General features: G+C 35.2%; 1 protein-coding gene across 1 annotated transcript in view; it reads left to right on the top strand.

The window, feature by feature from the left end:
• Window positions 1–12,285, top strand: part of LOC128992991 (uncharacterized) — a 34,260-nt gene extending 21,975 nt beyond the window's left edge. Inside the window, exons 2-4 of the mRNA XM_054416740.1 lie at window positions 5,501–5,629; window positions 7,499–7,663; window positions 12,159–12,285. Coding sequence (XP_054272715.1) covers window positions 5,501–5,629; window positions 7,499–7,663; window positions 12,159–12,269 — 405 coding nt within the window. The 3' untranslated portion in view covers window positions 12,270–12,285. The remainder of the gene's footprint in view (window positions 1–5,500; window positions 5,630–7,498; window positions 7,664–12,158) is intronic.
• Window positions 12,286–12,495: the final 210 nt, after the last annotated feature.

Here is a 12,495-nt window from a genome sequence, read left to right on the forward strand (position 1 = left end):
ACTGCGAGTAAAACAGTCGTACGACAGTCGTGTATCACAGTGGCAGTGGACGACTGCTTCACGACAGTTTGTCGTAGTCGTGAGATTATCGTACAGTGGGCGAGCTCTCATAAGATCCAATGGTTCACTGGGGAAATGTTGTCGTTCCGACACAGTGTCGTACGACCGAAATCGTATAGTGGGCGAGGGGCCTTACAGAACTGTAATATTTTTAAAAAAATACAACACCATCGAACAAACACTAAAAATATTTGTCAGTACCGAATTTAGAGTCATCACTATAGCTCTCAAAGAAAAATAAATTCTGCACTACCAAATCCAAGCTTCGGCTCTATAGGGCGTTTGGAACTTTCTTTCGGCGTTGTGGCACGTTTTGCAAACAAAATCCTTACCAGCCGACCAATAGAAACCCCACTACCTTCTCCCATTACCTAATCAGACCGACTTTCAGATGGATGATCTACATCCAATGAAGTTGCGAAAATGCACCAGCGGCCGCCGCTTCCATCAAGACCACCTAGTGGTGACGCCCAGGAGAATCGGTGTGATCACTGCGGTCCCTTGTGGAGTTCTCTGAAACGTATGATCTGGGCATCCGTTTAATATCATCTTTGCGGCCAATTCAGGAACTATAGTAGTTCAGTGAAGTGAAAAAATTTAATGGTTTTTACCAAGAACGAAGCTCATCTCAACAGACCCTTATGCATTTTCATTTTTCGCGTAAAAGGTTTCTAAAAGTTTTATCAGAAATAATTTTCATTACAATTAAAAACAAGATCAAAGCCACCTTAATAAACCAGTATTTACTTACAAACAATTATATGTTTAGTGTAATTAGTGGAATAAAAACTATAAGAGTAGCCTAATAAACTTTTTTTAACTACCAAAATCAAAGCAACAATGATATTATTTCCTACATAAAATATTTGGTGTATAGGGGTGTTAACCCAAACACAAAGATTATTTGCTTCGTGGTATGTTTAAACTAGCTGTTGTACCCGTGGTTTGCAACCGGAAGAGGGGGCGGAATAGAAACATTTTTATATTTACATCTTTTGTATAGAACACTGACAAATCCGCGACTCTTAAAGAAAAAATATCCAACTGAACCGTCTCGTTTGATGAATGTTTGTGGCCTTTAAATCAGATAAGTAGTGAAAATCGTAATTTTAGTTGGATTTATTTTTAATCTTGCAATATTTCTCAATATCATTTTCATAAACTTGAATCCCATTCATCTCCCTCATTTACTTTTTTCTTTATTTTCCCAATTTTTTATTTAAATCTTTAAGTTTCAAAGCTAATAGCTGTTTAATAAAAAAAAAAACAAACATTATTATACGTACCCACACCAATATCCTTTAAATCAAATTACAAATCCTTTATTGTCCATTCTCCACTCACAATAAATCATTAAAACCCAAACATTAGCTGATATAAACTACAAGTAAGTTAATTTGCCTTATCAACAGTGTTTTTCAATATATTGTAGAAACAATATTTACTATTAAAAATTTGAAATTGTTAATTTACCTCGTATAAGTAATAATGCCAATCAGGATTAATTTTAAAATTAAAAAAATAAGAAAACTCTCATATCTCTGGTACATATTAATAATTAACAAATGAAATTGATCATTGAAAACGACAAACAAAACAAAAACATATAAAAATAACATATATTTTACATATAAAAATAAAATAGCATATATCTAGTTCATCACTGTTGATGGAATTACACAGCCCTTACTATTGTGTTGAGTAGCAAACACATCCCTAGGTTCGTTCTATAGAATTAGGGGAGGGAAGAGAAGAGCAAACGCGAGTGTGAATTGTGCCTGGGCAACGTAATCATATTTGTTTTGTTTGTTGTCTTCAATGCTCAATTTCATTTGTAAATTTATAATAAATTAATAATATGATTAATAATATATACCAGATATACAACGATGAAATTAGTTGAAATTAAATATTTACTATTAATTGTAACTATTGTGCCTGTTGCTCGAATTCGAGCAATTGCGAAGCATTACAGGCGACTCTAAGATTATGGAAATACTCACGATCTACTCAACAGTTAGATATAATCAAAATCCTTTGTAAATATCTTATCTTTTTTCAAAAAGCTGATCTTGTTTTTTAGTGTGTTTAGTGTAAAAATATACATTATTTCTATTTCTTCTACTTGGTTGTGTTCTATGACTTTTTCTATGTTTCCATTGTTTGCAAATCGGTTATTTCAATGATTGCTCAAGAAATTTAGCACAGTGTTAATTCAGTTTTATTTTTAGCCTATATCAAATTGTCCAGGATTTCTCGCTCTTTTCCATTGCAATTATTACCTACACCAACCCAAGTATCGTCTACAGATGCAATATGCCAAAGAATATCACCTACGTACAATCTCCAAGAAGTGGTAAAGAAGGCAGAAATCAACCAATAAAATAGATATAAGTTAACTCCATAAGAAATAATTTTAAAAGTTATTGTGATATTAGGATTTTCCACTGATTTGGTAATATAACATTATATTGCAAAACATGACACGATGCAGAAGAAAATCAATTTTGAAATCAGAAAAATCCATTGCAAACACTGTACTTCATTTTGACAAATTCAATAAATCACAATTTAAATACTAACAGCTGTTGCATTAAAAAGTAGTGTAGAATTATGCATATGGTCGTAATGTAAACAAATCTGAAGAGGCAACTTTAAAGGCTTCTGGGGCAGAGCCCCAAGGGAATTTACATCTTTCCTCTTTTGATGGCTCATCTACAGGCCAAGACCTTTCTTTAGAGACCCCTACCAAGTTTCTATGCCCAGCCGTTCTCTCAAATTAGCTGTGACAAAAACCCCGTTTTCCTCCATAAGAATAACATTGGATGGGAATTTAAAGGCCACGGGGGCAGAGCCCCAAGGGAATTCACCATGTTTCTCTTTTGATGGCTCATCTACAGACCAAGACCTTTCATTAGACACCCCTACCGAGTTTCTACGCCCAGCCGTTCTCTCAAAATAGCTGTGACAAAGAAAAACAGTTTCAAATTAATATATAGATTTACATTCGTACATATTACAATGTAAAAAATCTAGAAAGCCTGGACAATTTAATATATTTTACCATATAAGAAAAATGAATTTACATAGTACTGTATTTCTTGAGAAATCATTGAAACACCCAATTTGTTAACCATAGAAACATAGCAAAGTCATAGAACGCCACCAGGTAGAAGAAATAGAGATTTAAAAAAATTTACTATCGTTATCAAGCTATATTATGAAGAACACCTACAGCCACAATATGAAGATTCTCACAAACAATGAACAAGGATGTTAGCCGTAGTGCTACTATTTTTTAGGAAACCTGGACTAAACTTTATGATGATTGGCAAAGGAAAAGTGTGAATTAAACTGGTACGACAAGGACATTAATCATTAATTATATGCTTTCATAAAAGTCAAGTGATTTTAAAAGAAAGTGATCCAAGAAAACATAATAAAACTTTCATTGAAGGATTCTCATTATTCACGTTATTATTTACATTTAAGGGGGAAAAACATCTGAACGACATTAGGCCTTTCAATTCTGCATTTTTTCAGGTATGTATAATTTACGATATAACAGTAACTAGCCAAATGAATGCCAATTGATGCAAATAAAATTGCTACAGAGGGGCTATGCAGAAAATCAGGTAATTATTAGTCATGTAAACAAAATGTTATCGCTAAAAAAATGACTAAAATTTGTAAAAGTACTGGCGACAATGGGTGGTACCATGCAGACTACATTATCATTGACGAAGATCAACATGGATAACCTAATACGGCTATAAGTAGGACACATTTAAAAAACCGGATCAGCTTTTGAAAAATGATAAAATATTTACAAGAAATGTTGATTATATGAAACTGTTAGGTAGGTACGTAATCTATGAACTGGGTCTTTTAAACTCATCTGATATTATAATGACTTTTATTTGTTTTTAAATAACTACTTTACTTCTTTGCAATTGCTCGATTTCGAGCAACGTGTACACTAGTTATTACTTATACGAGGTAAATTAATAATTTCAAATTTGAAATGGTGTATTTTGTTTCTTCAATATATTTCAAAACACTATTTATAAGGCAAAACAACATATCTATAATAAATATCAGCTAATGTTTGAGTTTTAATGAATTATTGTGAGTGGCGAATGGACACTGTTGTAATTTGATTTGAAAGAGATTGGTGTATGTACCTATAATAATTTTTGTTTATTTAAATTAAACAGGTATTAGCTTTAAAACTTTAAGATTTAAATTTAAATTGCTTGCTAATTAATACATAGGATTCACATTTTAGTATAATTATAATGTTGGTATTGTATAACTAGCCGCTATATCCGTGCCTTTGAACGGGGTCAGTATGCAAAAGAAGCAATGCTGATTTTAGAAAATACTTAAAAAAGGGTTCGCACCCACCATTTACTCTAGAAACGAAATTGAACTGTATTACTTAAATTAATAATAATAAGTTATTGTTAACTCAGACTGTAAACAATTATTGAGGCTACCTATGATCCAAAATCAATGATAGATGCTTAAGTTATAATCAAATAATACGTTGAGTACTCTTTACTGTTTACGAGAAGCTGTCACACTAGTTCCAAACCTGTCAAAAGTGTAATATTCTTACATTTTTAAGGATACATTTTAGTGAAAATATAATCAGGAAAACGGAAGTTCACTTTGCCTGTAGGTTTGTTGTGGTGGGAGTATTTTATTACTTAAAAAATTAAACTCAGGATAACATCCAAGGTAGATACGGCAACGGTATTGGAATATAACTTATTTCACCAATTTACATTATCAAACACTTATTCGATATGAAATGCTAAGTTATTTCTGTATAATTTTTTTTTTTAATAACTGTGTAATCAAATGCATTTAACTATTCTGCTTATTTACTTTTTAACATTATGAGTTTGCTATTCGTTACCAATCTATTTATCAATTTTAGTTTTTTATTTATTTTATAAACTAAAATAAAATAAGTAAATGTAAAACTAAATTAACATAAAGAATTAATTTAATATTTTTTAATCCCATTAGGTATCATTACAATAGTTTCGCATATAACATATAAAATATGAACTGGGGTGGAAGGTAGGCGGTACTTAATTGACTCATGTAATTAAGTGAATCACAAGAAATTCAAACTATTTAAGAGAGGATGGACTTAAGTAAGATGAATGGTTTATGCTTCTAAAGTTTTTTTTTTTAGAAAAAAGTAACCTTAGACAGTGAATGTTGATCTTAACTTATTTTTAACAGGATATTTTTAACGGTTAGGCCTGGAAACCTACATAAACTCCAGAAAATATAGAAAGATGGTATTTGGTGACTCTTAAAAATTCTCATGATAGCGAACCTAGAGTACCATATTAATATTCATCTGAAATTAGAGCCTAACCACAGTTAATTCAACTGTTGTATATCTCTTTGGGGATTGTAGGACGAATTGGAGAGGAGACATGAACAATACCAAGGTTCACTCATATATACTCTCTACTACGACGATGATGATTTTGTCCGTGTTGGGAAGGATGGCAAATTTCTGGAGCAACCTCTAAGTAGATTTATGGTGAGTATTTATAAAACTACTCAATTAATAATAAATTAATAATAATTCATAAATAAACAATCTACAATCCTCTTGACGTACAATAGTCAGTCCATAATAATAATAATAATAAAAACATGCACAAACCCCATGCAGAAAACACTACAGTATATATAAAATAAGTAAAAAAATATTGATACCAAACATGCCATGCAAGAACAGGCTGCTATATAATAACTTTATTCAAGTCCAATCGTCATTGGTGAGAAATCTGCTTCATTATACTCACTTAGGCTATAGAAAGGGGTTTCTAGGAGCCAGTTTTCAATGATCTTAGCAAATTTTTGACTTGGCAGCCGTCTTACCTGAATTGGTATTCTATTATAAAATCTGATACCTACAACAGTTTCAGTACTTTATCAAGCCTGCATTTAGATACATGCAAATTACCACAAGTTGTAGTGGAATAGCTGTGCACATCTGAGTTGAGAATATAAACATGCTCATTTGATTTAATCGCTACAAGACACTAAAATATAAATACATTGTATACAGTCAGAATCTGACAAGCCTTAAATAGAGGCCTGCAGTGTGCAAGATGATAAAATCCACACAGCACGCTGAGTGCTCGCTTTTGCAACAGCAGAACTTTACATACCCTTTGTGAGTGACCCCACAGCTTACTGTCGTAGAGTATGTGCGTCTGGAAAAAGGCGAAAAATGCTAGCCTAACAAACTCACAAGGAGTGTCCAATTTTAGGCGTCTCAGAAGGTATTTGATTCTGCTGAGCTTCATACACAGATTGTCTATATGATTCACCCAAGTAAGCTGAGGGTCCAGTGTGAAACCCAACAGCTTTACAGGCTCATTTCCATATAAGTTTGTACATAAACTAAAAACAATCTCCTAAGTTTTAGATTCATTTAGGGACGATTTGTTTTTTCGAAACCATGCTATAGTAGTATCTAGCAGGTTACGAACAGAGGACTTAGCTGTTCCCCAGTCTGAATGACTTGAAAAAAGAGTTGTATCATCAGCATAAAATAGAACATTGCCTGATACCTTCTAGTACAGATCGTTTATGGCTACAATGAACAAGAAAGGACCTAGTATTGACCCTTGAGGCACTCCATTAATTACATTCAAAGGGAATGAAAAACAACGATTCCAATCTACCACCTGCTTTCTTTGACACAAATAAGATTTTAATAGATTCGAGGCAGTGCCTCTGATTTAATATCTCTTAAACTTTTCGACTAACGTTTTATGAGAAACTCAGTCAAATGCGCGTGAAAGATCACATAGGAGAACCGCTGTGGAACACTTCTGCTGAAAGGAACCCAACACGACCTAGAGGAGGGAGTCCATTGCCGAAATAGTGGACCTGCCCCTCCTAAAGCCGTACTAAGAGACGGCAAGTTTCGAAATATTCACACAGCTGCTTCAACATTACTGATTTAAGAATCTTTGCAAAATCAGGTATGATAGATATGGGCCGGTAACTAGATACCGGCTTTTATTTCTTGGACCCTTTTTGAACACCGGTACGGTTCTGGATATCTTAAGAAACTCAGGGAAAATCCCACTACTCAGACACTCATTTATAAGAAATGTAAGAATTAGTGCAATGATATGACTGACTCCCTTAAGGAATTCCACAAACATTTCGTTGTAGTCTCTGCTTTTGGAGGATTTAAATTGATTTATCAGTTTAACAATATCAAAAACATTTACCTTTCTCCATTCAAAGGAAGTAGGACCTATAAGCCTTATTGTCAGCCAAAATAAAATCAATCCAAGCAATGTCTAGAAATGCAGTTAATCTGTTTGTCTATCTAGTTGCCAATGTCGTTGAAAATTGCTGTCCTATATTTTTTGACATTTTTCAGAGAGATCAATATTTGGATATTAGTCAGATGTACGCCAAAATGGTATTGCTCAAAGTACGAACGTCATCTGTTCTTAAAGGTGACACTGAGATCTTTCAGAAAATATGCAAAGCAAAGGGAGAGCCAAAGCACTATCCTGTGGTGTACTTTGAGTCCTACAAAAGAGTAAGTGTTGAACCTATAACTCTAAACTTGAGTATGATTGTAACCTAAAGAGTGGAATTTAAGTTGGAAATTTTTTCTAATGATTCATTTGTTGTTTTTCTATGGGTAAATTATGTACTCAACGCTTCCTAAGTTTTTGAACCGATACCGTAGCTCATCCAAGGACTTACAATTCGATCTATATAATTTTAATAATTTACGAATCATTGGAAAAACTCAACTGAAACCATGCGAAATTACAGTCCTGTTCTATATGAAAGCTTGTTAAAGCAACTGCTTTTTTAAAATGCTGAAAAAAATTTGTCACATTCTGTAAATGCGTCAAAAAATATCCTCTAATCCTGGTTGAGATAATTCATAGGGCAAAAAAAGGAGTCTCTTAGCTTCTTTTTATACCCAGGCTTGATAAAAAATAGTGTCCTTATGATCATCAGATTTAGCAACTAAGAGGACTATTAGGCCATAATGTTCACCCACAATACCTGAACCTTTTGTTTGAAACATTTTCACCGGCCTATACCCAATAGGAACATCCGCATAACTGTTGGGAGTGTCCTGATCCCATTGTCTATAATGATGAGCCTACTTTTGATGGACTTGTTGGACAGAACAACATTGATATTTTAATTGATAAACTAAAGTGTTACGCACTTGTTATTTTTTGATAACTTATTAACTAAACTTTCCCATCTAAAAAGCTTTCCATGTACAGTTGCATTCTTTTTTATAGTGGGCTTGACCTAAATTTGTATTCTGCTCACTGGTGAGGAGTAGTACTTCATCAGGGAAAAAGTAGATTACCAGGGGCGATAATAATTGTTCTCAACCTAAGAGAGCAAGAGATTGACTAAATAGTACATACTGATAGGATGCTTCATGTTAAATCACTTAGTTCTGTCATATACATTAGTTTTAATAATTTAATGGCTGTGAATTGTTTCTAGTGCCATAGACAGTTTTATGTTCATAAACATGGTTATAACGACATATTTTCTCATTATATAATTTCCAATTAGTCCGCTAGGTCAACTTTCCTAATACTCTCCCACTATTATAGCTAGAAGAAGTCCAGAGTAGATCATCAAATATGATGAAGGCATTCCGAAAGTTGATATTTTCTCAAATGGGTATCTGTGAAAATTAGACGCCAGTAATCACTTTAATGTAGTTTAATTTGGAATGTTTCAACCAACCAATTAGTTTTCTGGGTAAAATGGTATTGAATAGAAAAATTCAAATGTCAATAGGTGTCCCAAGACTTTAAATCCCTTGTCAACAATTTTATTTTATTATTTTATTTAATTTTTATGAGAGTTAGTTCGACTTAAAATCAGAGTGTAAGAAGTTTAACTAGTAAATATATATTATTAAAAGGAAGTTTATTGATTCTAGTAGACATATGTATGTATGTAGTAGACTTTGCATTCTGCTTCACATTCCAAAAATACCATTAAATATGTAAAAAAATTGTGACTCTATTATTTCAAAAATGGCGGCTATTTTCCAAAATGGTAAAACACGTTAAAAGTGGAAAACTGTGTATTTTATGGTCTTTTAGGAATGTAGATGCAATTTTAAGCCTTATTTACACTTCGCATGTTTGCTCTAAACTTACTCGTTTAGGGGCTACATCATGTGAAATGTACACCGGAAGTCATATTTTCATTGGCTGTAACTCATAAACGAGTGAATTTATGGAAAAAATGTCACGAATAAACAGTTTTTTAAATTGCATGTTCTATCTGAAAAAAAATAAAATATAGGGTGTTCCATAAGAAGTTTTAATGTTGGCCACCATATTGTAAAATGGTGGCTGAATAAAAAAAAACTAATTCACATTTTTAATTGTCACAAAAAATTTAGGAATGTGCCACATTTAAAGTTTTCTCTAATTCTATCTGTTGGGGGTGGAGCCCCCCAAGGGGAGGTAACTGCTCGGTGTTGGAATCGGCATTGCAAGTAAGCCATAGTTATGGACGATTGGACAAGCCAGCCCCTTAGGGTAGAGTTCCCAGTGACATTCCTCCATCCAGGTTGGCGGGGTGTTTAGCTCTCGGAGAGGTGGAAGTGCGCCATCAATCTCCCATCCACCTGTGACTATGGTTCTATGGGTTTCGGCCCGCTTGCTGTGTGCGAGCAATATATTGTGTGGCAAATCCTCGACTTTAGAAGTAGCCTTTCCTGGAGGTGAAATCGGGCGAGTACCCGTAAGCTCACGGGGACATTCAAGGGGAACAGAACTTTCCGCAGTGTGAGGGCAACGGCTGGGAGCACTCCATCAGCCAATCCTTGTCTCTTAGCCCGGAAGGTATGGTTATCTAGAGTGTGGGGGGTTCTCCCTGGAACCTCAATTGAGTTAAGGGTGTCGCCACCTTTGGTGGATAGGTTCATCCTGGTAAGACCAACTTCTATTCCTGCCTCCTTTTGGGAAACCCTGATGGCCTGGCAGTGATGTTGGGCTAGATGGGCAAACGAAGTAGATCGGGTGCTGGGTTCAAGCCAGCTGGGGGTGTTCGGGGATCTATCGCCCTGGTCACCTCTGGTTTCCCAGCAACTGGGTAAGGCCGCGATTGGGTAGTGGTGGAAATGGGGGGTTGGGGTTCCCCCATCAGCTTGCTGGCGGTCCCTTTCCTCCTCGCTTTGATGGTGGGTTTTGGCCTGTCAGGGATTGGATAGGTCCCGAGTGTTGCTTGCACTAAATACGTCAGGGCATTTCATTATGGGACTTCAGGTTTTGTACCTGCTGGTTCCAGGTGGAGTGACGCTTAACCAAGTAGCCGGTATCCCTCGTTACGATTGAGGGGTAACCCTCTTTCCGAAGGGTTGCTTCGGCAGCCAGTGAGCCTGAGGACCTTAAGTCATCCGCCTATGGTGTGCCAAGGTTGGTGCGTATGCTCCGGCCTACACCATGGGACCCGGGTATGTTTATTATAGTTATCGGGTTGCAGTTGAGGGGCTTCGGCTCTTTCGACACAAACAAAATGCAAAATGCAAAAAAAATTTGGTGGTGGAATTAAAAATTATTTATTTAGATAGGTTTGGTGTGGTGCTACCTTCTACAGATGTCTTCAAGACGAGCGGGGTTCCTTGGTAGCAGCGTGGAGCGTGGATCCGGCGTCTCGTTCTGGGTCAGCGTGAGGGCAAAGATGCCGGGGAAATGTAATAGGCTAGACTGTTATGTAAACTTGTATATTAAAACATATATTTAGTACATAGGCAATGACAAATCATAGTGCCGGTGGGCACTAGCGTGTAGGTGGGGGCGGCCAGTCACTGCAACATTTTTACTCAATTGACGAGTTTTTTGCCGATTTCACTCTCCTCCCTGCTCGCCATTTGTACTCTGTAAATATTAATGATAGTTAAATGTTTTCATATTCAATTTTATGTATGAAGTGATGTTTTAATTTTTTTATTGACATGAACAATCCAGTCTTCTCTGGTAAAAGTTCACGACAGAAGGTAAAGGTAAAGGTAAAGGTAAAGGATTCCGAGTGCAAGTGGCGTCGTCCTGTCCTTGAGGGAGGGGGTAGCGTTGAGTATCAGCTGTATCTTGGCGGCAAATTCAAATTGGTAGCACCACATTTTTTGGGATGGATGGAAAGGAAATTCAATAGCTGAATTAATATTTTTTTAGGCTTAGGCCCTAACACTAACCGTTTCCGATATCCCAACGGTGGCCTCCTTGAGTTGATCACTCTGTATATGAATTTTAATGGATTGTGTTTTTGGCCTCTAGGGACCTCAAAACGAAAAGGTAAATCGATCCCGGGTCCAGGGACTACCATGAGTACTACGGTAATATCTTTTCCCCATATGGTAAATTCATTAAATATGGTAATCGAATAAACCATTTTGGATATAAGTGTGATTTAGTAAAACCTTGCAATTCCTAACGTTGAGTTGCATGGAGGGGGAGAAGCACCAAAGGGATTTTAGGGGACTTTGTATAAAGTGTACATCTTTTTGTGTACTAGCCAGTGGTATATAGTTTTGCCAGTCTCTAATTTATTACGGCACAAAACCTTTACTGACTGGGCTAAGTCAGCAAAGAGTTTTAGGCCTAAGGTTTTGGCTGGTTCTTCAAGTAAGTAATATATTCTGACACCAAAGTAAATTTTTATTCATCAGACAAAGTGCTAAAAAGACAATACACAAAGAACTCAATAAGTAGCTCCAGATTGTTTGCAACGTCAATAAAGATCAAGGTTATGTCGTTTATTAAGCTTTTATTGAATATTTCCATTTCTTCCCCAATCTTTACAAGTTTAGTAAAGCAAATTATAAATACCAACCTGATGTATTTTTTAATACTGTAACATTATTGATACCTGTCACTAGTCAAATTTCGACAACAACTACACTAGTTAAGTTAAACTGTTTAAAGAACAGGATTCTTGAAGTTGTTTTACTTACTATACATATTTTAGAATGTTTCTTCATATTTACCGAAGACCAAGAAATTTGTTTGATCAATTCATTTCTTAATTTTCAGCTGAATGGAATACTTTACTTAAGCACACCTGCTGGAAAATGGGAACATGTCTGGAATAAATGTCCAATCCAAGAAGAGAGGAATGAGTCGCTCCAAAAACCTTTGGATTAAAATAAAAGTTAATCATTCTTAAATTGTTACTTTACATTTTCTTAATCCCTAAATAACAAATATACTGTATTTACATGACTTTAAGAAAAGCCGTAACGAAACTTATTTCAATCCCCGTCTGCCTGATTGCATGCAGCAGCCTAATCAGGGAAAATTAGAGCACTGATCAAGATTAATTTTTTTTAACTGGATAAACTAAATTGGTCCAAATGCCTTTCGTTAGGTA

The sequence above is a fragment of the Macrosteles quadrilineatus genome, unplaced genomic scaffold, assembly GCF_028750875.1.
Source record: "Macrosteles quadrilineatus isolate MER2022 unplaced genomic scaffold, UCM_ALF_1.0 Scaffold_4__1_contigs__length_99947679, whole genome shotgun sequence".
NCBI lineage: Eukaryota > Metazoa > Arthropoda > Insecta > Hemiptera > Cicadellidae > Macrosteles > Macrosteles quadrilineatus.